This window comes from Lissotriton vulgaris, chromosome 4_1 (assembly GCF_964263255.1).
Source record: "Lissotriton vulgaris chromosome 4_1, aLisVul1.2, whole genome shotgun sequence".
In the NCBI taxonomy this organism is placed as follows: Eukaryota; Metazoa; Chordata; class Amphibia; order Caudata; family Salamandridae; genus Lissotriton; species Lissotriton vulgaris.
Window position 1 is genome coordinate 2144556807 of NC_141691.1, and position 27506 is coordinate 2144584312.

Below are 27506 nucleotides of genomic sequence, written 5' to 3' on the forward strand. Positions count from 1 at the left end.
TTGCTATGTTCTAAGGAGGAACAGTCATGTTTAAGTCTACGTCTTTTAAAAACTTTTATTTGTTATAAGAACCATGCTCATATTCCCTTCTTCCCCTTCTCATTGGCGGTTCGGTCATCGTCCTTCCATACATCAGCCAAGGTTCCGACGTGACCTGCAGAAGGGAGGAGAAAGAAGGGGTGGGGGGGGGCAATATTCAAACCTCATCAACATGCAGTAATCCGGAAATGTTTTTACCTACCACATACTCGACCTATCTCCACGTAGTGCATTTCCCTACCATCACGGCGTTTAAGCCCAGAGGGACCAGAAATGTCAGACAGATAATCATTGACGATCTGCGTATCTACATGAGTTACTTGGTCGTAACCCCTTTTGATCGGGTACAAGGGTGGCGGTCAGGTGGCATTTCTGTGGTGTCGTTTTTAGGTCTTCTAAAGCACTTTTCCGGCTGCCTGTGACACATAGTGTGGCTGCTAAATATCGGGTCCTTTTTAACCTTTAACCTTCGTCATACTTTCTCGTTGCTCACAGTAGTAATACATTCAAAACTCATTAATGCAACCGCTACAACTATGCTTTCGTTTTCAAAATACTTTTAATAAAAAGTGTTGACGTATAAATACAGGCCTACAACCCAGTGGACTAGCCACGGAGCAGATTGGAACTGTACATAAGGAGAACAAGGCTGGTGGCAGTTCGTTGCATAAAGTGCGGCAGTGCAATAAAATCGTATTAAACTCCCCTACAGAGCAAACATGATGCATGTCAGTAATTCATCTTTAATAAATTCATAAATACATTATCCAATGTTCATTCATTACCTAAATTACACCAATTCATTTTCCAACTCATAATCAGTACCCACCCTAAGTCAATTCATTGTCCAAGCACATACTCAATATCCTTCATATCTACTTTCATTATTTAAAACGTTATATATATCTCGGGGCAAAAAGCTTGCGCAATCAGGGTGCAACAAAGTTCATTAAAAACGTCTCATTTTGTGTCGGCGCCATTTTGGGTGGGGTCAGGCAAGTTCCAGCACAGTCAGAGTATCTCTAGTCTCGCATGGTTGGCCCAGAACTTTCCGTTGGCAGTTCAAAAAGTCTTGTGCTATGTGGTTAACAGTCTAACAAATGGACCATGAGTCAAAAGAGTGGGAAGGGCGGCAACAATTTTCCTACCGGGTCATCCTGGTGTTCCTCCGGAACTGAACAAGTCTGTGCCGTGGCTGTATTTTAGCCATTCCCAATCCGAGGCTGGTGCCGGCAGGAGTTGTTCCGATGTCGTGGTTCCCAGCGAAGGGGGCGGGGGCACCCATGCAGGGGGTCGGGGGCCCCCCGGCTCTTATAGAATCTTCAAGGTCGAGGAGGGACGATATGGAGCGAGTGCCCGTCCTGGGCAGAAGACCGCTTTTTGATGTTGACCCTCTTTAAGCAAAGAGTGTTGGGGTGTCGCTGGAAACCTCCACCTGGAGGGAGGTGGGGGAGGGTCGTTCGCGCCACCTCCCCCTTCCAGCGACCCCGCGCCGTTCCTCGGCTCCGTCGCTTCGATATTGGCCGTGCCAGCCATTGAAGATGGGGGGGGGGTGGTCGGCGGCTGAGGCAAGACAGCCCCCCCCCTCCCTTTTTAACATGTGGCGGGACTACCTCCAACTCTCCAGGGACCCGAAACGTGGCGGGACCACCTGTAACTATGCAGGCGATGGCATGTGGCGAATTTGGCATGTGGCGGGACTACTTGATTGGCCGCCGTTCTCGCCCCCGGCTTCGGCCTTCTTCGTGGGTCGGACCAGGCGAGAGACAGAAGGGGGGGGGGTGGTCGGTGGCTGAGGCAAGACAGCCCCCCCCCCCCCGTGGCCTGCAGGGCAGCAGGAGAGGAGAGAAGGAGAGGTCTCTGCCATTCTTTGGACCGCCTGCCCAACATCATCTCCTCCTGACCGTGGCCAGGCGAGCCCCTCGTGCCACGAGGCCTCGCCTTCCGGATGGGCGTAACCGCGGACCCGTTGCACTTCGGGAGCTTCCGGAATGGGGGTAGGTACCTATTGATTTGCTTTCTATTTCATGTGACCGTTATTTGGGCGTGGTGGGAAATGAGGCAGACATGTTGGGAGCAGGAATAGGCAGTGGAGCCTAGCTACCTCGTGGCTATGTTCTGCTATCAAACCTTTTCGCCATTTCATATTTCTTACTACGAACTATTTCTAATGTTTCTTATTTTTAGTGAAGTCAAAAGCTCATCAGGGGGTTACTGACTTAGCCTGATTTCTTTTTATTTTTCTTTCTCTTCCTTAGCGTGCTTCGAGCTAAAGCTTTCTGTTAGTAGGGAACGGTGATCACTTCATATTTTTATGTGTCCTTTTCACTAGGGGGTACTTCTGGAAGGACCAGACGAGTTCCCTCCAATAAATGGTCCGGGGTGGAACGAGATTATCGATCAAAAGGGGAACATATATTCCTTCATTAGGGTATCATCCTGGACGGACCGAGCGATGTACTTCCATTTACTAGGGTAGCCTCCTGGGCGGACCAGTCGGTCTATTTCTACTAAATGGCCCATGAGCGGGGAGCATATGTCCTCCATAAGGGTAGTCTCCTGGGCGGACCATGCGAGCTACACCCCAATAACCAACCAGTGGGGAGTGGGTAGGACTGACGAATTCACAAAGGGGCATAACCTACCCTTTTCTACTTGCAAAGACTAGACAGAATATTTCTATTTCACGTTGTTTGCAAATAAAAAATACCTCAAACGAAACAATTCCTGGGACAACAATGTCCAGGCAACCAACCAATCAATGGGGAGAAAAACAGGCATGACGGATTACAACGGGGACAAATGTCTGCATTACCTGCCCTTCGCTATCCATAAAGGGAACAGAATATTCCTATTCGTCTCTGTTTGTGGACAGGGAAGATCTCAAAGAGCAACAATCGATTATTAATCGACTTCAAACAATCAGTGGGGAGAAAAGTAGGCATGACGGATTACAACGGGAACAAAAGTCTGCATTACCTACCCATCTCTATCTGCAAAGAGGGACGACGTTCCTATTCGCCGCTGTTTGCAAACAGAGAATGTCTCGTTCTCCAGAAGAGAACCAATATGTCAAGTAGCCTTCAAAGCTAAATGAACCAATACCAACCAATACAATATCAGTATACAAATACCGATTTCAATACAATCAATCAATCAATCAGGTGGATAGAACCACCCTACCAATCAGGCGTAAAAACACCCTACTTAATCTTACCCGGACCGGACCATACGGACAGTTCTTCGACTCCCTCCTCCAGCGCCCGATCGTTCTCTTACTCCATGTAGCATTCCTGTGGGATTCCAGTCAGGACAATAGGTCACTCAAGAGAGGTCCGTTCAGAATTGGTGAAGTTCTGTCGATCGGCAGCCGGGCGAGGGCCCTCTCAAGGCAGGCATACCCCGATCATTTAGATGTTCACTTCTTCGTCTGGATCTCTCTTACCGAACCTTATGTCACTGATGGACCCCGCGTTGGGACGCCAATTGTGGAAAATGAGCCCGAATTACCATCGATGCCCAGGCCGCTGGCGCAAACCGCCTCTTAGTTCCCATGTTGAATAATTACCAAAATAAAGAGACGGGCGCTGGAAGCAGGAATCAAGAACAGAGTTTAATTCTCATGAGGAGAGCCAGTCATTTCGGACACGAAACACAGTGTCTTTCGGGAGGTGCTCTAACAAGTGAGCTGAGACTCTTGCTTTTATACCTTACAAAACATTTGATGGTACAATCAGGACAGTATGACGCAAAAGAAAGACATCTCTATAATCCTCGTGGTGATCCTACTCCACATACGTTCACAATGGGGACCCTTGACCTGCTGATAAGAGGGGAGGGCAATCACGCAGCTGAGTGTTTCGTAGGATGTACGCCTGATCATGGCCCAGGGGGTGGGGTGGCTAGGCATACAATAAGGGCAGTAAATGGTATCTCCTGGCTTAGGCGATGGCCTCGGACATGTGTGGTCAGCCGGACTCGGGGGAAGGGGTCATCAAAGGAGTGGTATTCATGCCTGCGTGGACAATCGAGCGCGGAGGGAAGGCTTGTCAACAGAGGGGCATTCATGGAAGGGAAGGAGGTGTTGGTCAGGCGCGCCCGTGACTCTCAAGGACAGGGCCTTGCAGAAGAAGAGGGTTTATGACCTGCTCATGTGAGGAGAAGGAGGGGGTCAGGGTGCGCGCAGGGCCAGGGTCGCACAGAGAGAGAGGGAGAGAGAGAGATCCTATGACCTGTACATGAGAGAACAGGGGCAGTCAGATACAGCTGGGGGGGCTATGTCAGCTGAGGCGAAGGATGCTTCTTCGAGAGGGAAATGGGGAATGCCTGGGTCAGGCAGGAGGGTTGCCTTTCACATCAGGATCGCGCAAAAGGGAAAGGGTTTCACGGTCTATACATGAGAGAAGGGGTGCAAGATACGCGCAGAAGGGAAGCTGGGGATTCCAATGGGTAAAAAGGCCATGGTGCCTAGAATGGCTGTACATATGCATAGGGGTACGGGTTCTTACTGGCAGGGTGATACGGTCAATAATTTACAGTATCCATGGTGCCCACAGGGAGAGGAGTGGGAGAAGAAGGGAAATGAATGCTGTCTATGTACATCAATTTCGTCAGCTTTCACAACCCCACCTTGGTGTATTTATCTACAAACCATGGGTGCCTACCCCGCATTTTTATGACATTGAGCGGGTACCCACCCCACCGTTACTTTTCTTAAAACGGGAGCCTACCCTGTACTGCACCCAGAAGGAGCCCCAGACACATTATGAGGGCTGCCACACTGCCCGTGTCAACCCGGAAGCGGAACTCTGCAAGCTTGACTGTGGGCAGGGCCAGAGGGTACACGGAAGTCAGCTCCGGCTGGAGCGGGGCTCCTATGAGGAAAGGGAGAGCCGCACACAGCGCATTGTGACCGAGTATAGCCCCGCGCTGGGCCAGACCAGGAAAGAAGCGCCACCCTCTAGACCCAGGAGGGAGCCTACTCCGCGCTGGAATGGGCGTCAGAGCAAGTCCCCGGTGCCCAGGAGAGTGCTACCAGAAGAAAGGGAGGGTCCCCAGAGGAGAATTCTCCCTGCGTTAGAGGCCAAGGAGCAGCCAGAGGAGCCCCCCGGGGAGATGTGACAAAGCCTCCCGGGCTTCAGGGATAAGGTCTTCACACTTCCCCCACCTGGCAGACAGGAAGAAAGGTCCCAGAGATACCCCGGGGAAACAAGAAGGAACGCCGGAGTCCTGCACAAGCCCGGTGAGTTGGGCTGTGTTGTGTATCTGGGGGGTGAGATCGGGGCACATTGTCGGTGCCTCCCCTCTGGAGACGCTCTTCAGATGCACGGAGGGTGCCAGTGATTGTTGGTTGCTTCCAGCTGCCCCACAGTGGGCAGCTGTATCGTTTCTTTTGGGGGCATTTATGTTGAGAAGTCCTGAAGTGGGGCTTCACAAGGGCACAGTGGTGCCAAGTGGGCTACATTCATTGAGGGGGCCCCAGAGCAGGGCCCCGAGCCAAAGTGCCATTGTTCCAGCGAGTGCCTGCATTTTTCGCCTGTACAGCTGCCCAGCAATAAGTGGGCAGCTGCCACGTTTAGGCCTGATCTTTTACTTAGTTGCTAATGCTGCGTGCCCAGCCAGCCTCGACTATTTTGGACATAGGGCGTTGGCGCCTTTTGAGGGGCCAGTTGGCCTGGGGACAGTTTTCATGTGTTGTGCCCCCACTTGGGGCACACTGTTTAGGCCTAAATGTGATATCTAATGCGCAATGCCTTTATGCCCTGTTTTATACCTCTGAATGTGTTTTATGATTAGGAGGTTGTTTTGCGTATTATGGTTCATGCTAATCAGATTATGTTTCACTGTGTAATTTATGCCTAAAGTGGTGATTATTGCATAGTGTGGTTTACGTTGCAGGATTTAATGCTAAGGTAATTCTATTACGAGTAGTTACTGGTTGTGCTCTACATTTATTATTTGTGCTGCAATTACAATTTGGTGATTTGTGATGGTTAGGACAGTGGCCCCAGTGGACCTGTCAGGTGTATGTAATCCCCTCTAGATACTGCCCAGTGCCAGTTGGCACAGTGTAAATTGTGTGATTATGATCTAATGTGTTTATATTAATACAAAGGCTATTTTTATATAACCTTGTGTGGAGTTCATTTTGTGGTGTGCCTAGTGTGTTGCTGCTGTGTGTGTGTGTTGCGCAAACGCTTTTTACATTGCCTCCGGGATAAGCCTGACTGCTCGTGCCAAGCTACCAAGTGGTTGAGCAGGGGTTATCTTTAGCGTGTAACTCCCAAGCCCTGACTAGAGTGGTGGTCTCTGCCACACGCCTTAGCCAACCAGAGGTCCCATTCCTAACAATTGGGAAAACAAGTTTTGGTTTCATATGGAAGGTGCAAAAAAAAAAGAATGTTCTGCCCCTGTTTCTCCTCTTACCCAAACTATGGATCTCCAACAGAAGATTTTATGTGCGATCTGGACTTTATGCGCGGCCTGGATTCCTCAGACAACAACAAAGACTCTGGCTGTAATACTGGCCCAGAAAGCAAAGGCTGAGTTGCTTTTCTCTAATTATAATTAAAACTTTGCTTCAATGCAATATCAAGCACAGGTAAACTCACCTCTGTAACTTGATACCTCTCATTGATTAACACACAAACAAACTAAAGAGTCCATCTATTGAATACTGTCACACTAGATCTCAAATCCCGCCTGACATCATCAAACATTCCATAGTACACTTTTTGGAGACATGCTGGCCTGGGCTTAGTGAACTGTGTTTTTCTCAAGACCGAAAAGTCTCCTTTAAGGGGTAATAGGTCATCAGTTTTGCAAAAATAGGACAACACCACGCTTAATGCATAATCACAACTGTTCAAGATCAAGTATGGGGTCACTATGGGGTGACAGGCTCAGTTACGACAAATTGTGTTTAAAAAAAAAGGTTTGGGAAGGGCCTAAACAAGAAGACAGAACGTGAGGAGCAAACTCCTGGACACTGTAGGAAGTTGGCTCTGTATTTACTATAGCAAAGCAAGGTAAAGTGTGGACCGAGTCCAGTGGAACCCCAAAGGCTTAGAGAGGCAAATGTAGCTAGCACCTTACTCTCTATTTGTAGTAGTGTGGGCGAGCAGAAAGGCTTTATCAGAGGGTAGTGTTAAGCATTTATTTTACGCCCTCAGGTAAGAAATGATATCACACTCTCAAAGACTGAACTCTGACCAATTGTTTGTATAAAAATACTTCTTTTGTGGTATTTTATTTTTTAGAACCAAGCAGGACTTGTTGCAGGTAAGTAAAGCAATACTTTTCAAGGCAGGCTGAATACAAGCAAGCTGGATGAAAAGGTCTTGGTTACGGGGTTGTGAAATCTTTAAATACAGTTGAAATCTCTTTAGGATTCCTTTAGATTACTTTTGGATCTCTTTGCAAATTATATTTTCTACTCAGTGTGATATGCCTAGATATCACACCGGGACATTTCCTAGATAAAAGGTAGGTAAAACAGTTAATGTTAATGTTAATGTTAATAGGTATTTGTAAGCGCTCGTACGCCCGGGGGCTTCATGGCGCTATAGAAAGGAACGAACGCAAAGGTCACAGAAGAGGAGGAGCAGCTCAGCAATAAGCCTGAGTGAAAAGCCAGGTTTTCAGGGAATGTCTGAAGCTGAGGATGTTATCATTCAGTTTCAGATGAAGGGGAAGGGAATTCCAGAAACCAGCTGCAAGATGGTCAAAACAGATGCCTCCCAGACGTTTCCTCTTATAAGGTGGGACAGTCAGAAGGGATTTGTGGATAGACCGGAGGTTGCGAGAAGGAGTGTATTTCTTAAACATGTCTCTGATGAACAGGGGGCCAGAGTCGTGCAGAGATCTGAATAAAATACACCCTGTTTTAAAAGCCACGCGCTGCTCCACGGGCAGCCAGTGTAGCTGTTTCAGGCCAGATCTAACAGACTGCCTCTTAGAGAGGTTCAGGAGGAGTCTAGCAGCCTGGTTCTGGACCAGCTGAAGGCGTTTTAGCTCTCCAGCTTGGATGCCAAAATAGAGACTGTTGGAAAAATCTAGTCTGGACAGAACCAGGGAGATGACAATCTGAGTGAGGGCAGCTGGGGAAAAGAAGCTGGCGATTTTCTTGATTTTCTTCAGCTGGAAAAAACTAGCTGAGACAACTGCTCCTACTTGTTTTTTGAGAGAGAGGTCCTCGCTGATATATATCCCCAAACTCTTGACTGAGGAGGACTTGGATGGGGGGGGGCTCCCATACTGGAAGACCAAAAGCTAGGGTTCCAACTAAGAGCACTCTGCCCCGGCAAGACCAATTCGGTCTTGCCAGGGTTAAGTTTCAAGTGACTGCAGTTCATCCAGTTTAAAATGTGGGACATAGTATTTTGAAATTCAACCACAGCGTCCTTGGTGTTTAAAGGAAAGATGAGCTGCAAATCGTCAGCATAGTTGAAAATTGTCACTTTGGCCCTCCTAAGGGAGTGCAGAAGGGGACGTAGATATAAATTAAAAAGAAGGGGGGACAGCGAAGAGCCCTGCGGGACTCCACAGGTAGAAGGTATGGTGGGGGCAGTGTAAGGTCCCAGTCTGACAGCCTGAGTGCGCCCAGTAATATATGAGCGAATCCAGCTCAGTGCCAGGCCCCTGAGACCTGCCTGCTCGACACGGTCGACCAAGATGTTGTAGTCGACCGTGTCGAAAGCAGCCGAGAGGTCCAGTAGCACCAGAGCCTGATGTATTCCCTCATCCGCATTCCATCTCAGAGTGTTCTGCACCGAAAGAATAACCGCCTCGGTAGAGTGACATGGGCGGAAGCCAGCCTGGTTCGGTGCAAAATACTCTGATTCTTCCAAAAATTTGGAGATGCTGTTACAGATATGAGCCTCCAAAAGTTTGGCACAATAAAACACAATTACTTAGGTTTCCATACAACCAACCTCACTCAACACTTATAGGTTTTTCAGAGGAAAACAGTCAAGGCAATTCTATGGAGAAAATTAGGTGATTGGTCTTTGGGGTGAGTTTCTGGGGTTCGAGCAAGGGTTCCCCCACGGTCAAGGATGCACCCAAAAAGCACGCTCAGCGGTACTATGGCGGCCGGGTGCAGAGAGCTCAAGTCTAATGTTAGCCTTTGGTCTAGAGGGCAGTCGGTTGGTGGCTTTTCTGGGCCAAGCCACAGGCTTGAGGAACCAATGGTCCTAGGGTAAAGCTAAGGGCAAAGGAGGATGCAAGTTAGCACACTAGGTGCACCCCCAGCGGCACAGCGATGTTGGGGACAGGGTGCTGGTTTGGCCTTGGGTGCCCTAATATTTGGAATGGGAGTTGCTGGTTTTTGGTTGTGGCTGCAGGCCTGGTCCATGAAGTCTTCTGGGAAAAACCAACAGCTGGGTAGGTACATTGGAGGGCTCGGGGATATAAGTGCATCTCAGGTCTTCTTCTCGCCGGCACAGTGCGGCTGGATGCAGGGGAGCCATTAGAGGTCGGATTTCACCGCGGGGCGACTCGCGGTTGGGGGTGGCTCTGTGTAGAGGCAGCAGGCGACGTCGGGGAGTCCTGAATGGGTCAACCCATGGTGGACTGGGACTCTGGAGTGCTGGGGGACCTCACGGACTGGTGGACCTCTCAGACTCGGGGCGAACGCGTCGGGTGCAGTGGTGGTTCGAAGAATCAGGGTTCTTTGTCTTCAGCAGGTTTGGGGTCTTTCTTTGGAGATTCCTTTGAACAGAGCTGCTGTTCACTGAAGATCCATTGTTTGTTGAAGGCAATTAGCCCACCCAGGGGTTCTGAAGGTTTCTGGCTGCAGGACAAAGCGACTTTGGTGTAAGCATGGGCGGAAAATCCGTTTCGCTCGCGGATTTTGCGGATTTTCGGTAAATTCGCAATCCGCGAGATCCGCGAATCTCCTGCAAAATCCGCAAATCCGCGAGCAGCGGATTTTATGGCTTGCTCGCACTGTTCGCGTGAGTTCGCGGCTTGCCAGTACAACTTCGCACCCCGCGAGTAAGTGCTAAATTGCAGAAATACGATCTTAGCAAAACTGAAACTACTTACCAGGTTCAAAAGTTCAGGCTCATCATTAGTAGCCATTTCCTGTAGTGCTTCCTGAGGGGCCCCTCCAGAGCTCAGTTGCCAGTTGCAACTATTATGTGACCCTGCTCTGAACCTCAGAATAGTTACACATATGCCACAAAGGTCCTGAATTACAGCTAAGGGAGACAAGCAGGAGCCAGGCTGGAAGTTAAAATCCATTATTCAGCCCCTAATTCATTATTGTCAGTTGGGGCAGGGCAGGTGTTGTAACTAATTTTGCAACAATGAAAGCACTTAGCAAGTGCAAAAGATCACTAATCAGGAAGCACTAAGGAAGCAGGTGCCAGCTAAAAAAATATTCTGTGACACATTAATCAGCCCCAAATTAATTCAGGTCACTTGAGGCAGGGAAGGTGTGCTTTGCTTTGCCGAAAATAATGTACACTGGACAACCAGAGGGTGTGGTGATGAAACAGAGGGTGGCATGGGTGGGCCAGAGGGTGGCATGAGTAGTCAGAGAGTGGCAGTGGTGACAGAGAGTGGCAGTGATGAAGAAGAGTGTCCCAAACAGGCTGGACACGTAGAAACAACAAGTTCGCAAAACTTGCGACCCGACAGGTAAGTTCGCAAATTGCAAAATTGTAAAAACCCTCGCGAACTGTCAGAAACACGCGCGAACACAAAAAAAAAAAATCCGCAAATTCGCGGGAATTCGCGGATTTTGCGGATTGCGAGTTCGCAAATCCGCAAAATTCGCGAACGCGAGATTCGCAAAATTCGCCCATGCTTACTTTGGTGCAGGATTTCTGGAAACTGCAGACAGGCCGGTAGGGCCAGTGCCAAGTCAGTTCTTCTCTGCTGTTTCCTCTGCTGGGCAGCTTCCTTTGTCCTTCTTCTTCATTGGTTGCAGGAATCTGCCTTCTTGGTTCACGGCTGTCTCCTAAATACTGTATTTAGGGGGCTTTTTAAGTGGCTCGAGGTCAGTAGTCAATGGGCTACTGACCTTAGGGTGACTACACCCTTGGTGTGCTCACCCCACGTGGGGGAGTGGTCACAATCCTTAACCAGGATCGGAGAGTGCCTGCCATTTGCAAGATGGCAGACACTGACAAGTGGCCTTTACCTCACCTCCCCCACCTGAGGAGTGGGGTTGGCAGAGGTGGGCACATCTTCTGAGCTGGTCCAATTTTTCCAGCCTGTCTTTCAACGAAAAGGGGGTGAGTTTCTGGGGTTAGAACAAGGTCGCAGAGGTGTTTTCTCATCTCCTGTGTTACACTGTAAGTAAATTAGTTTTAATTTTCCCCAACACATGGTAGGGGGTTGGCCCGGTGTCACACACTCCTACAGTGTGATTGACTGGGCAGGGTCTATTTGGACCCTTCACATTTCTTTACAGATGGCCCCAGGGCATCAAAAACCACAAACAGCTCTTTAGTGATGCAAAAGAGCCTCTGCCGGATTGCTTAGCAGCGGCTCCATTCAGGCATGCACACTGCCCCCGCCCTCCCCAGGTACTTACTGCTCAAGCAGATAACAACCCACCTTATATAAATAAAACACGTTTTTGCTGTTTAAGTTAGCAGATCATTTTGTCTTCAAAAATAAGTAAAGCCACACAGAACGAGGTTCTCCAAGCGTACAAATGTCTTCGTAGCCAGGAACAACAACCTGAGTTATACAATTATTTATTTTCCTGACTTTCCACACATTTACTGTTCCCTCTTTCTTCAAAAGTGAACAATTGTTTTTTCTTCCTCCATATATTGTGTGATATGATACTTCTGTTTCCTGAACTTCTGTTTTCCATTTTACACCTAAAAAAATAATAGCGAAAATTTTAAAAGTTATATACCGATCAATAATTGATAACAGTGAAACATCACTATATATTCTAACAAAATGTTTTATATTCTTCACTCACAATCACATACATATATGTACTGTACCACTAAGTTCATATTTGTTTCTCTTGATGAATTCAACACCCTCAATCCATGCATTTATTTTCGCAATTAAATAATAACATGCCATCATGCATGACTCCATTCCAGTTTTTAAAGTAGCACGTTCCTCTAGACACACTATTCCAAACAGTGAGCACAGTGTTTTACTCTAGAATTAGAAATATCTGCATAAAAACTTCTCATGGGGGAAAATGTGTTTTCAGTAAGATTCTTAAAAGCACTAGACCTCGTCTAAACCGCTTGCAGATTCTTTGTTTCACAATTTCTGAAACTGCCTCTTTTAGTCACAAATACAAATAGATTAGGGGTGGGTGGTAAATTTCACTCTGCCGGTGGAGTTTGCCTAGTTTTGCCTCCTCCACATTTTGGCAAAACTCCACCAACCACCGTGTGGTAGAGATTTTTCTTGCATGGATCGCAGGCTCGCAAACTGTAATTTGTCGAGCGTGAGCCAGAATTGGTGTCTCCTAGTGAGATTTTATCAACGCGGGCAGTCGCGGACAGTCACAACAGGTTGTGGTGAAAAAGCTTCTGCTTGAGTAGAAAGTCTACTCGAACGACAACGAATATGCAGGGTGGAACAAGCTCCTGTGGCAAAAAATCAGTGAGAGCAGCTGTATGTGCTGATTCCAGACGTTTGTGTAACTCCACATAATCTTTCAGAGTTTTCATGTAACTCCACAGAATTCTGCAGAGTGAAACTCTGCAAGCTCCACCTACCCTAACTAGGCCTGTGCGGTGAACTCTATCTTGAGGAATATACCTTCCTAGAGTAGCAAGCTTTCATACTGCCGTGTATTCAAATATCACCTTCTCCTTTCTACTGTTCACAGATTCCAGAGGTTTCCACACAGAAATGTGAGAGAGATGTGTGTTTTAGGTTTGAAAAGCCTTCTGGGAGAGAAAACCCGCTCTATGTAGCATTTTGGTCCCTTTCCTGTTGTGAGCACTAGGCCCACCCACACAGGTGAAGTACAGTTTGTTTTCGAAGGCTTTGGGGAACCCTTGGTAATATGGTAATTTGTGGATCCTCACTGATCCAGAAGATTTCCTGACAGACTTGTGAGGAAGATGTGTGGTTTAGTCGAAATTTGAGACATGCACTGGCTTCTGAGAAATAAAACTTAGTGAGTCCCCCAACCTGGATTCCCCTAGTTGTCTAGGTTTTAAAAATGCAAAGATAAACTACATTTCCCTGGATGCCGGCTGAGCTGGCCCAAGATCCACGCATACTAACATTGCAAAAAAGGGTCAGTTTTCAGTGGAAACATGTGATGTGTCTATGTTGTATTGTAGGCCTTTTATTGCTGTGGGCACTAGGCCTATCCACACTGGCGAGGCACAATTCGTATCAGAAGAATTGGGGGATCGTTTGATGGTAGCAAAGTTGTATCTCCACAAAGATTCTAGAACATTCCCTCACACAAATGTGAGGATAATGTGTGTTTTTATTCAAGTTTGAGGTTTGCAAGAACTTCTAAATAAGGAAACCAGGTGGGAGCCACACCAACCTGGACATGCCTGGATGTCAATCCATCAATCAATCAGTCAGTAGATTTATAGACCGCTTCTTGCCACCCATGAGAGTATCCAGGCACTGGGAGGGTCCAGTTATTTAGCGGAATAGCCAGGTATTCAGGGACCTTCGGCACTCTGTAAGACATGGGGAGGTCCGGAGATGAAAGGGTAACTCGTTCTGTGTCTTCACTGTCAGATAGGAGAAGGAGCGACCTCCATATCTGCTATGTCGGACGCAAGAGGTAAGGGTTAGAGAAAGGGAGGCTAACCTGAGGTGTCTGGCGAGATGATGTAAGGGCAGGCGGTGGTTCGAATAGTTGGTTCCACTGTTGTATAGGGCCTTATACATCTGGGCCAGGAGCTTAAACTGGTTTCTTTTCTGTAAAGAGAGCCAGTGGAGTCCCAGAGGCATGGGACGATGTGGGTTCATCTAGGGCGATCCAGGATGAGCCTGGTTGTAGTATTCCATATGGTCTGCAGTCATCAGAGGAGGTGAGTTGCGATCCCTGCGTAGACAGCTTTGCTGCAGTCAAGTCAGTTGAAGATGAGGGCCTGGGTGATGCTGCGTCTTGTGCTTTGGGATATCCATTAGAATATCTTAAAAAGCATGCAGAGGATAAAGAAACAGGAGGAGGAGATGGAGTTGACCTGAATATTCATGTTTAGCTGGTTTCCTGGCATGATGAATAGGTTTCTAGCCTGGTCAGTGGTCAGTGCCAGTAGGAGTATGTCTGTTTATGAGGGCCATCAGCCAGGATGCGTCCCATGGGGAGCTTTTGTTTCAGAAGATCAGTACCTCTGTCTTGTCTGTGTTGAGCTTCCGGCAGGTGTCCTTCATTCAGTCTGTCATGCAGTTGTGGAAGTTGGTCTTGGTGCTGGTGATGTCTTCAGAGAGAGAGAGAGGATGAGTTGTGCGTATTCGGCATAGGATATTCTGTTAAGTTTATGGGTTTTGACGATGCTGGCGAAAGCTGTCATAAACGTGTTGAACGTTTAAAATGTACAAGTTTACTAGATTTCCTAGGTTTTGGCTGAGCTAGGGCCTAAAATTTACAGCTACCCACATTACAAAAAAGGGTCAGTTTTCAGTGGAAACATTTTATTAGCCTATTTCGCTTTTTGGGCCATATCTTGTCATGGGTGCTAGGCCTACCCACAGAAAACAGATACAATTTTTATTGTACAACTTGGGGAAAATGCTGGGTGGTAGGAAGTGTGTTGCTACCCACAGATTCCAGAATTTTTCCTCACTCAAAGGTGAGGAAGATATGTGTGTCTAGGTGCTGGTTGAGCTAGGTCCCAAACTCCACAACAACCAACATTACAAAAAAGGGACAGTCTTCAGTGAAAAAAATGTGATGTGTCTGTTACATTTTACACTTTTCCTGTTGTGGGAACGCAGTCTATACACAAAAGTGTGGTACCATTTTTATCGGAATGCTTAGGGAAATGCTGGGTGATTTAAATTGTGTGGCTTCCTGAAATCACAATGGTTTACCTAACAGAAATTTGAGGAAAATTTGTGTTTTTAGTCAAAGTTTGAGGTTTGCAAAGGCATCTTGGTAAAACAACCTTGTGAAAGCTTTACGAGTCACCCAGCCCTGGATAGCTCTAGGTATCTGCTTTTCAAAAATGTGCAGGTTTCCCTGGGTGCTGACAGAGCTATGGCTCAAAATCCGCAGCTACCCACTTAACAAAAAAGGTCAATTTTGAGTGGAAAAGTGTGATGTATCCATGCTTTGTTCTGGTCTGTTTCCTGTCACGGGCACTAAGCCTACCCACACTACGTGCGGAACCCTTTTTTTATCAGAAAACATGTGTTAGCATAGAATAGTTAAACATATGATATTACCAATTCCATCTCTCTCCATTTGTTCCTTCCTAATGTAAGCACGTGTTTAAGAAACAAGACAGTTTTAAAAATGCCATCTGATTCATGCTAGTATGGGTATTGACAAATTCAGAGACATACAATTATCCATTGCTCTTAAGTCCACAGTTGGTGTCCATTTCAGAAATACATAGGTTTCCTTGATAGCCATGTTTTACTGTTTATATTTGACCATATCAATTGCTCTGTGATCGGTACACAATGAAAAACAGTTGTACGGTGTATCTCAGTTGTTGGCTCTGGGTACCTTAAAAAACTACAAACACTAAAAATTCTCGCAACTCCGTGGGAGAAATATAGGACCTAGAGGGATGGGGGGCAGAGGCGAGGCAATAATAGAGTCGTATATATGAGAGGACAGATATACAAGCCCCTTGTGCCACTTTTGCGTCACTTTTAACATGGGAAAAGTGACACAAAAGTGGCGCAAGGGGCTTGTAAATCTGCCCCGAGGTGCATAAGGTCTCTTATTCCTGATGATGCCTAAATGCATCTACTTGCTGCTATTTGATTATAATGATGGATCGACAATATGTTTAATAAAAAAATTTCTACCCCAAAAAATAGAGCGGCAACTAGAAGGGTCTAGCACATGTAATGGTATATTGCATTTTGGCTTTTGGAAAGAGGTCCTAGTGACAAGAGGTTACAGATTAGAATGTTGTCCCAATTGGATGTTCATTCCTACTAATTTATTTTTTTCTTTATTTTAACAGTTAGGGGCATAATTATCAAGTAGTTTTGTCACCCTTGCACTGCGGAAAGGGGAGCAATGGCGACGCAACTGCTAATTTAGAATTATCAAGCAATGCAAGGCCACCCAGCGTGGCGCTGCATTGCATGATACATCTAGAGTAACGCAACGCAGGGCAAATCGTTGCTTTCTGTGCCCCGGTGAGGCGTTCAATGGTCAGAGCGTGGGTGTTCCACCCATCAATTTGGCACACTCCACATTTACTATCTCTAGTTACTCTGGGAATGTGTCGAATGCTATGCTTTGCCAGGTGAGGTGTAACAAGGAAGAATATTTTTAGTTCTCCTAGTTTTCCTGCAGCACACATAAAAAAGAGAAAAATGCGCCAGAGGATTGTATTTTGCAGAAAGGTGCAAAGCAAGCCCCCTTGCACCACAGCGCCAAAGGGGAGAGATAGGAATGCACCACATTATGTTAAATACTGACCATTCCTGTGCTCTCCTTTTTACGCAGCACAGCACAGCAAGGTGACTTGCTGTGCTGCATGAAACACTGATAAATGTGACCTTCAGTTCCTTTGGGAAACCCTTTAGGGATTTACAGAAATGAACTCTTTCCTAATTCTGGTATTTGTCTCGTTTTCAGAAATGTTTAGCTTTCCGGGATCACCCACTAGTTCATATACCACAAAATGGATGTAAATTAAAAGCACAAAACTTAGGGAAAATGTGCTATCTCTTAGAAAAATTCCACAACAAATTTCCTTTTTTAATTCAGCTTCCATGCTGCTGACGGAACCCTTCCGTCACGCCCCTCTGGTGGGCTGTGCTGATGACGGAACGGTTCCGTCACGGCCCGGCCGCCGCGCCTGCGCGCCGCTGATTTTGCGGCGCTGATTTCGCGCCTGTGCGGCGGGTTTAATTAAGCGGGCGGGCCGTGACGGAACCGTTCCGTCACAAGCACAGCTCACACACGAGCCGTGACGGAACGGTTCTGTCACCAGCGCGGGTGAACCGCGCGCCCGCCCGCAACCGTTAGCCCTGCGGCGGAATAGCCACCGCAGCGAAGGATTTAATTCAGCTTGCATGTTCCAGATGGCTCGGAAGAAAGTGAATCTATGTGGGACACTTTTTTCCTATTTTTCCTTAAGCATCTAAAGTTAAGAGATATTTCAGTTATTATCTCAGTTCCTTTCAAGGGAATCTACAAACCCTGGATACCTTTAGAATCCCCAGGATGTTGTTCAAACAAAGACACAAATTTGGCATGGATGCCTTATGTGGAAAAAGGGTATGAAGGCCTAAGTGTGAACTACCCCAAATAGCCAAAATAGGTTTGCCATTCTAGGGGTAAAAGGCTTAGTTAGTAGTCAAATGGGTAAATAATTGAATGTTTCTGAAAAACATGAAATTTTACCATGTGTCTAGCAAAGTATTTGTACACTGAACGTCTATCATTCACATATGTCGAATAAACACTCCAAGCAAGATAGAGAAGTAAACAGCAACAGAAAGAGTGAGTCCTCAGTCGACTTCTAAAACATACAGAGAAAAACATCATTATGAAGTACTGCATTAATATGTAGTTACAGTTCTTACAATTTTAGAAGAGTCATTTCAGATGAACTTATCCAACCTAGAGCTAATGCTTCCAAAGGGTTTTAGTCATATCAGTGGATTAATTGATCTATCATATGTGTGATGCTATGCTGTTTGTTTGTAGCATGCTGTTGTGACTGAATGGTGGCTGTGTCCTGTTGTGCTTGTTCCGATTTCTGAGCTAGGTGTGTATTTTGGGCTAAGTGTTTGGCTAAAAATGTATTCGGTACCATCCATGTATGATTCTATGAAGCCAGTTTCTTAGGCACAGAAATTCCAAGAAAAATGTAGCATTCAGTTTGTTTTCTTTTTTGTTTGGTGTATTTTGTTATAGATTTAGGGCCTATTTGCGAGTTGCTGGCATGATGTGGCAGTCCGATACCGCTCTGACAAGTTCCTGATCCCACCACCACCAGATTACGAGTTTCCTCGTGTCTTGCTGGATTCCTTTGGAAGTCTCACGGCGGTGGCTCTGAAAATGGATACCACAATGAGAACGCCAAAAAAGTTTCCTGCACGGCACGGACTTCAAAGCCTATGCTGTGCAGGAACTGGGGTACATGCACCCATGGGGGAACATGTTCTGCCCCGTGAATGCACCCCCATGCAAGGAAAGACCTCCATGAAACCACTGGTGGTCCCTTTACTCGCAATATGCATTGCGGTGCTGCAGCGGCACTACCAGCATATTACTGAGGCGATGGCCCTGGGTTTGTCAGACCGCTGGTGTGGCGGTGACTGGACCTCCGCCGCCACGCCCCCATGAGTCCGGCGGTCCTTGGACTGCCAGATTCGTAATTAGTGTTATGAGTTGCATGGTCACACCAAATGTCTTTTCTTGAATGTGAGCTGATTATGACCACGTATGGAATTCTGGCCTGGCCTCTGTTGACTTCATTTCTGAATCTTCTACATCATTGAGAAAAGAAGACACGTATTTTTTTGGGACTTTTATTATTGAAAAAGTTATGGGCCCCCCCATCCTAGAAGACGCGGGCAGCCAATCAGCATCGGCTTACTGTGGCCGGAGCAGAAACCCGTCAGCGGGCTCAATGGAGGAAATGGGTTACTTAAATCTAGACGTCTTTTTACTGCAGCTGTACCCACAGAGGTGTCCCAGCACTAGGACCACACTCAGGAGAGAGTGAAGCTGTTAATGTAGCATCTGACTTCAATAAGGGACCTTTTCTGCTTCAGAAACAACATTTTGGCCTCACCAATGTATCAAATGGCCATTTGAGCCCTGTTTGCTATTTCTAATGGGTCCAAAGTAAATAACATTCTTTTACAGAGTTATCTCAATGATTTCTTCTATAATTGTACCCACAGAATAAAGAAGCTTGTCTTCGCAGGATGTTCAGGCCCTATCAATGTCTTTCTTGCGATCCTTAACAAATTTTCAGAAAAATGTAACCAGTTTTGGATCCAAGACAGGTGTGACTAACACATGAACTGTGACCATGTGACGCAAGCATTCTGCTTTTAGTGTATTATGTGTTGAATGTTCCAAAGCGATACGTTTATGCATTCCTGTATATTCAGCGACATGATCAGCAGGTGACCACTTTGAAGACACAGGACGCATTATGATGATTGAAACAATTGTCCCAGGTGGAATCCAAAACATCTGACTGTTCAGACAACTGATCATTCTCACACTCAAACCTAGATGGTGTCTTGAAATACTTTTAACTTGATGTGAACTGATCGAAGGAAGAGGAACCATCAGCAATATCTGATTCAGTATCAATATCAACATCCCTATCAGAATCAGAAGCATCAAGTGCCAAATATGTATTAACCTTTTGTCATATATGAAGGCCAGAAGGTCTGTGATCTTCCAGCACCCGGAGCTGGTCTACATATGTTTCACTTTAGGGATTACAATTACAGGTGTGTCAAGGATAAGTTTCATATTTGTAAAGAATTCTTTTAAACAGTAGGCTTTGTCCCCAAATATAAATGGCTTGAATATGATTCTGGAGGTGCACGGACCGCCAAACTCATGATGGCATGGCGGTTGCAGTACAGCCACCACGGCACCGGCGGTCCGACCACCCCATTACAAGTTAGGCAGTTGGACTGCCAACGCACCACCACAACTGCCAGGGATCAGCAATCCCTGGCAGTGGCGTGGCGGTGTATGGTCGCAATATGCTTGGTGGGGCTGTGGCGGCCTCAACAAACCTATTACAAGCTTCCTGACTGCCAGCTGTCTCATGGCAGTGAGCCCGCCATGAAACTGCTGCCGGCGGGAAAGCATAGCGGGCCCTACAGGACCAACCAACATTAATATTATATTTACTGATATCTGTCACAATCGCTTGCATCGAGCTGTTATCAGATTTTTCTTTTTTTACTGAAATAGATGTGATTGTAAAAGTGTACTTTCAAATATTCTGGTCATTATCTATGTCTGCATCAAAGTCATTATCAGAAGCCTTGTGTTCATTATGGAACATTCTGTATAGAGACATACCTGTAAGCATGCAACACAGCCCTCATCCACACACCTTCCTGACCTCTCCCCCGTTCAGCAAATACCTAGCTGACCTCATCGCACATCGCGCTCTCGCCTCCACAAATTACATCCTCCTTGGAGACCTCAATTTCTACCTGGATAACCTCGACGACTACAACATATCATCCCTTCTGGAGAACCTCGCCTCTATCGGACTCAAGCAACTGGTCACCTCTCCAACCCACACAGTGTGCCCCCTTGCCTGCATGCACCCCCCGTTCCAGCACGGCATGAACTCTACAGTTGATGGTATGCTGTCACGTGGTGTGGCCCCCCCACGGCACTGCCTTTCTAAGGCTCTCCTATGAGCCTCTGAAAAGGCAGCGCTGTGGCCCAGCCGCTGCAGAACCGTTCGGTCGGATTACAACTTGTAATCTGGTGGGCGTACGGTGGTCAACGTTGGCGGTGTGGGAGCAGGGCAGTTGAGCTCCATCACGCTGCTACACCAGCAAAGTATATTTAAGTCCAGAAAATACTTTTCAAGCTTTATTTCCAATTTTGGTTCACTGAAGGAGAGACCTGGGGCGATTTGCTACTATTAGGCAGACTCTGTGAAATTCCAACCTCTCGGGCATGTTTACTGATATTTGTCACAATCGCTTGCATTAAACTGTTATCAGATTTTTCTTTTTTTACTGAAAAAGATATAATTTTAAAATGTTACTTCAAAATGTCCTGGTCATTACCCATGTCTGCATCAAATACGTTATCAGAAACGTTGTGTTCATTATGCAACATTCTGTATAGAGAAATAACTGAAAGCATACAACACATGCCAAGGCAATTAAAGTGAGAACAAATGTTTCTCCAAGTAGGAAGGTTTTCAGGCAAAAGGAACTGAAATAAAGACAAGCGCCATGAAATAATGATTTCAATGCTGACAGAGATACTCTGAGAAAACATTAGGCTAAGGTAGGGAGGGATTCACTCATCTTTTGTCACAGTCACTTGTAGTCTGCTCTTAGTCTGAGATACTTTAAATAATGTTGGTCCATTATTCTTGAGACATTGTTTGCAAAGGATTGCTCTCTTGCATTTGCTCATCAGCCTGGCCCTGGACTTCTCTGAGAGTGTTCTTTTATCTTCTTGCAGGCACCTCTTCGTCTGTGGAAAATAACACCATGGGTTGTGCTCCTTCAAAAAGAAGAACTTGTGCAGAACGACAAGGTAGTTTACAACATTTCTATGCCTATAAATAGTTAGATGATAGGTTTCTATCAAGTGCAATGATTGAGCAGTGTGGTGTGAGATATATACCTGCAGGATGGACGTTCATCTTGGTGCCTTTCTGATCTTTTTATGCTACATGTGGATAGAAGGAATTTTTTTGCACCCACTTCCAAGCAGAATTCAACATTCAATTTATATGACAAAGACACCTTATCAGTATACTGCTTCCTTTCCCCCACAGCTCTGCCCTCTAGCTGCTGCCCCTCGCAGGTCTGTGAGGTCAAGGTCCTCTTCCACCTGCGATTGCTTGCCACAAATTGACTCCCTTACCTGTCACAATGCTTAGATTGCTTGGATTGCGTGTTCTCCGGTCCACAGCAGAACGTTCCGTTTGTTTGGAGGGAACTGTCGTACACAGGAAGTGCTACTAGCAAACTTCTGGAAATACGCTGCAGAGGTCAGCGGTCTAGCCACACACATTGCCTATTTAAAATGGCTGCCTTCCTCAATGCGCAGCGGACGCACACAGCGGGCGCAGGCAGCGGGCGTGCCGCTGGTGCACCAAAGGTGCGCCTAAGGCAAGCCCGTCAAAGCCCTTCCGCGGCTGACCGGGGCCAGGGGCTGGAACCTCATGTCCAATCCTGACTTACTCAGGGGCAGATTTGCAAACCCTTGCCCCAGGTTGCCACGTCCTCAGTGAAAGTGTTATAGGGAGCTGAGAGTTGAACATTTGCTGTGGAGTAATAAGAACAATACTCCAGACCCACGCCCCAATATCAGCACCACACCTGGGCTGAAAGTGGCAGTCCTAAATACGCGATCCTTAGAGAAGCACCATATGGAAGTCTTCTCACTCCTCCAGGATGGAGATATAGACATCCTAGCACTCACTCAAACCTGGTTAGGTAAAACCTCAGTCCCAGATATCCTTGCTGCTCTTCCAGGGAACTTCGATACTCTCTGGCACAATACACAAGGAAATGCCCGGGGAGGAGGGTAGCCATTCTTTTTAATAAGGGGATAAAGGCCACTAAAATAGTGGCTGAGAGCATTGACCAGGCAGACATATTAAGTGACAAAATTACATTTAAATCATCCTGCCTATTAATGTTGGTTGCATACCACGGCCAACCCCAAGCTTAAACAAACTTTTCATGGAAATAGTGACTGATCTTTGTTCACGCTACAAACAACTTTTTGTATCGGTGGACACGACCCCGCCTCCCAGCTGACCCGCCCTCCCGGCTCCCCTCTTAAGGGGACCCCGCACGCACCTGGCTAGGGACCCCTGCGCCTCTGGCCTGGTTGCCCCCTCGCTCCTCCGCGCTCCTGCTCCAGGGCCCCTTGCTGTGCCAGTTCTTCACCGACGCCGAGAAAGGCGCCCCAGCCGCCGCAGGGCCGCCTGCTCAACCCGATCCTGTTTTCCCGCTGCTTCCTGCCTGCGGCCCCGCCCCCTCGCCAGTCCATTGGTGGACGCGACACCGCCTCCCAGCTGACCCGCCCTCCCGGCTCCCCTCTTATGTCGCCCCCTCAGCGACCACGCAGCGGACGCGCGCAGCGGGAGCACCGACTGAGCGCCGAAGGTGCGCCAAAGGTAAGCCCGTCTGCGCCCGTCCGCGCCTGGACCGCGCCCAGTGCCAGGAGCCATGGCCCACGCAGACCCCAGCCCACCTGCCGGACTTACGACGCCACCGAACTCTACACACTCAACGCCGGAAGAATCCCGGGTTGCTACCGAGCCACTGAGGTTCCGTGACGATTTGAACCCGTGTTTTCAAGTTTGTCGGAAATACATAATATTAGTATCAGCGAACCGCAAATGATCCATTTAGCATATCCTGGTGTTTTCGCTACGATACGAGCAAGAGCACTCCTGTTATGAACACATTTCTGATCTACCCACGGCATCCATCTTAGATCATGTCCGCCATTTTGTGTTTCTTGCCCTCACATACGCAATAACCTCTGATCACTTCATTTCGATTAAGGACACGTAGCCTTAGCCGGAGATTCACCTCTTTTCATGACACGTGTACCTTAAACCAGATCACGTTGTAGCTGCATGACTTGACAAAGGCTGCCTCCTCTGCCCGAGGCCAGCCCACCTGAACTGGTTCTCGTGTCCATTGTCCCGATCATGATTAGGCGGCCGAAGCCGGTAACCTTGCCCATTTACAACCCACAAACATCTCTTATCCCGCTTTTCTATCTCCTGCACCTGGCTCTGCTCCTTTCCTTCTGGGCCTTTATTAGGGGGAGGTAACGAACTTTACGATGAGGCGGTCCGGCTCTTGAATGCAATATTGACAAGGGATTGTGATGGACTAGTGGGAACCCCTCTTCGTGATGTTTGGCATCAGATATTATCGACAGTTCCTGTGTAATGCCAAATATTTATTGTTTAAGATACAAAGGTTTAGGAATGTACTGACATGTGAAATATTTGCCTGAAGCACAATTTTTAGTATATAAGGAGCAACCCTCAATGTACAAATCGAACAGGCTCCTGGTTACTGCCCATGCGTAGTTTCTGTGACTTCTGTGTCCCTGCAGTAATAAACCTTTGGTCTTTGACGCCACCATCGAGAAGCCCGTGTTTCTGTTCATTTGCGCACCAAGGCAGGTGGAACTCCGGGGTCTTTGGGTGTTGTTCCCTGACACCTCTGGACGGAACCAAAAAGTCCAGAACTCCAATTGGCGCCCAACGTGGGGCGACGTCATTCGGTACCGGTCCAAAAGCCTGAAGAGTTCGAGGAGCTTCGTGTGAAGATTTCCGAGGGAGGCGCCCCACTTCATCGATCCCGGCATATCGCAAAAGTGGCCCGAAGTTCTCTTCCACGAGGGTTCCCGTTCAGGACGGCTGCAGTGGGCCGTTGCCTTGACCGTCGCCCTGTCTTGGACCCGAGGTGCAGCCCTTAGTACAGCGAAACGTGACGGGTTTCTCCTTGGTGACGTCTTCAGTGCCTCAGTTAAGTATTTAGTGATAGCTAGCTGGTTACTTTGTGAGGATTGTTAAAATCCTTGATCGGTTCTTGATTTGGTTTGGTTTCGTAAGATTATCACTAGTTGTTCTGGTTACGATAATCTATTTGGTTCAGTTTGGGTATCGATACATTAGTTTGGTTTTGGTAGGCCTAAGTTCTTGGTTCGAGTGCACATATTTGTTCCGTGTTTTGTTTGTTTTGTGTTCCAGACTGAAAATGGTAAGTCGGAAAATGTTGTCTTGTTTCGGTTGCAACCATGACCCACGATTGGAGGATTCCTGTCTGGTTCCTCCGATTGGGACTCCCCTTTATGACTTATATTGTAAACATGGTGTGGGTCCTATATCTTATAATGAGGTATGGGTCCGTTACTGTAAGAAGGATGGTGTCCTTAGTTGGCCACTACATGGTAGTTTTGAACCCGAGATTCTTGATAATTTAGAAGCGAAATTGTTTAGGAAGAAAGCCCGGCCGGCAATGTTTGATTCTTTCCGTTATTGGCGAAAAGAGTCCAAACAGAGAGAAATGAAAAGGTTGAAGAAAGAACAGAAAGAGAAAGAAGAGCTAACTCTAGAGCAAGCAACTAAACAATTGCAAGATAATGAGTGCGAAAAAGCCATAGATGTAGCAATTAGAGAGCATAATTTAGCGATTGACAAGTGCTACCCTGCCTTGCCATCGAAAACAGCTAAGATACTGGAGGATCCCGAAAACGATCCTCTGTTGTCTTATCTGTTACGGTCACCTCCACCGTATGCACAAGGTGCTACGGCCCAACTTGTACCGAATGTCCAATTGCGGGTTGCTGGACAACCTGGTGTTCTTGTTCCTCAGAATCAAGTTCCTGTACCTCCTGTGGTTAATGTGAATATTCCTACGGCTCCTCCTCTTCCTGGGTTGCCGACTTCTATACCTGTATCTGTCTCGCTTACACCTACTACATCACAAACTATTTTTCTCGATACTCCTACTGCCTCGCTATCTGTTCCTACCTCTACTGTGTTCTCTACGTCTGCAAGTGTGTTAACTCCACTTTCTGTACGTCGAAAAATAACTGATTCTGTTGCTAATATACTGTCTCCTTTATATAAATCTTTAATTAAGACTCCTACTTCTGATTCAGTTCAGAGACGTAGTCAGCTACCAAGTACTGAAGAACGGGGAGTTTTAGATTCCACGGCTCTCAGATGGATTACGAAAGTTAGAAGATATAGTACGAGAGATGTACTAGATACGTTTATGCAGTGGAAGGAACCAACGCAACGGTACGTCTTTGATGAGATGTGCTCGTTGTTACGTGAGGAAATAGAGGAAGATGATGTTGAATCAGACTTGGAAGATTTAATTAAAATTCAAAAAGAGTTTGCTGCAGGAATGATAGTGGGTGATAATATAAAAGAAGCGATGGAACTTATTTTAAGTTTTAGGAATGATCCATCTCTTCGTTCGCCGAGAGATTTAGAGAAAGGTAAAATGAAGCCAAGTCGCCAATATCCTATGAGGGAGGTTCCTCCAATTTGGCGCGAAAAATACAACGTGATGATAATGCGGGTATTGCAGCTGCTCCAGCACAGTTCCAACGAGTGTGGATACACATTCCATGGAAGCGAGCTGAAGTGCTAGCGGTGAAACAGGCCTTGCCAGATCCGCGTAAAAATCCAGCTGGATATTACAAGGAATTAACACAGACAGTTGAGGCTTGTATAATGAACTTAGCAGACATCGATATGTTATTTGGCAATGTAGTTCCACAACCAGTGTGGGCTAAAATTCGTAGGGAGGATCATCAAGTAGCCTTAGGTGGTGATTGGGCAGCTATCACTGCAGCGGATGGTCAGCAAACGGGTGGTGCAAAACCCGAACCCCTAATTGCTAATCTTCCAGGTAGAATAATTGACTTAATGAAGACTCTGATGCCTGCGTTGCATGTTAATTGGGATAAATTATCCGCATGCAAGCAAAAGAAAGATGAAAGTGTCTCCGACTTCTTCACGAGGTTCGAAGAGACTTTTGTAGATCATAGTGGTCAGGATATGAGCACTGAAGGAGGACAGAGACTGTTTGTCGATAAATTTGTGCATAATTTGTTACCTGAATTATGCAATAAATTAAAGGATTCAGAGAGCGCGTGGGCTGTTTCCACAACTGCGCAAATACTTGCGACTGCACAATACTACGAAAATAGGGATAAAGAGGAAAAGGAAAAATCAGAGAAGAAAACAAAAGATTTAAAGACTAAAGTTCTTTTACAGCAGGCGTATCCGCCTCGCACGAATCAGACTAATATGCAACAGAATTCGTATCAGAGGACAGATTATAGTTCAACCAGGCCCCAATACCAGTGGAATCAGTGTGCGTACTGTAAGAAAGAGGGTCACTACAAAAATGAATGTCCAATCTTAGCGCAAAATAATGCAGCAGCAGCTCAGAGAGGTCGTGGTGGTTTTGTGCAGAATTCTAGAGGTCGAGGGCGAGGTGCTATGCCTCCGCAAACGAATGATCGTCCCTCCAATCACTTTGATCAACGAAATGTACAGTCAGCTCAACAAAATAGATCTCAGCAATATCTTGTTGAAGATTATTGTGAAGTGGATGAGGGATTTCAGCAAAATGGGTACTAGGACAGCCATGGACAGAGAGAGGGAGTAGTATCAGTTCCAGTGGATCAGAGTGGGCCTTATGTCGCAGTAGCAACATCAGGTGTAGTCGAACCGTTTCTGTTGGATACTGGTGCCGCAAAAAGTTCTATCATTCATGCGAAACTCCCTGGCGCACCTTTGTCCGGCTCAACAAATGTTTCCGTAGGTTTTTCAGGCGCCCCTGTTTACAACCCGATATCTGGTCCTTTGTCTATTTCTGTTGGACCGTGTCAATTGAAAGCACCCTTGATTTTGACGACGGGTTGTAATGAAAATCTGCTTGGTTTAGACTTGTTAAAACGACTATATGCGACATTGTACTGTTCTCCGGAAGGGGTACAGCTTACTTTGGGTAAAAGAATCACTTCTCCGATGTACTTGTCAATGGACGCACTCCCGCCAGAGCTGCGCTCACTCCCTGATTCTCTTTGGGCGACTGGTCCTAATGATGTAGGCCTTTTA

General features: G+C 46.8%; 1 protein-coding gene across 1 annotated transcript in view; it reads left to right on the plus strand.

Annotated features, from left to right (window-relative positions):
- Positions 1-27506, plus strand: part of LOC147725274 (GTPase IMAP family member 4-like) — a 165977-nt gene that overhangs the window by 18222 nt on the left and 120249 nt on the right. Inside the window, exon 2 of the mRNA XM_086967154.1 lies at positions 21344-21418. Coding sequence (XP_086823280.1) covers positions 21373-21418 — 46 coding nt within the window. The 5' untranslated portion in view covers positions 21344-21372. The remainder of the gene's footprint in view (positions 1-21343; positions 21419-27506) is intronic.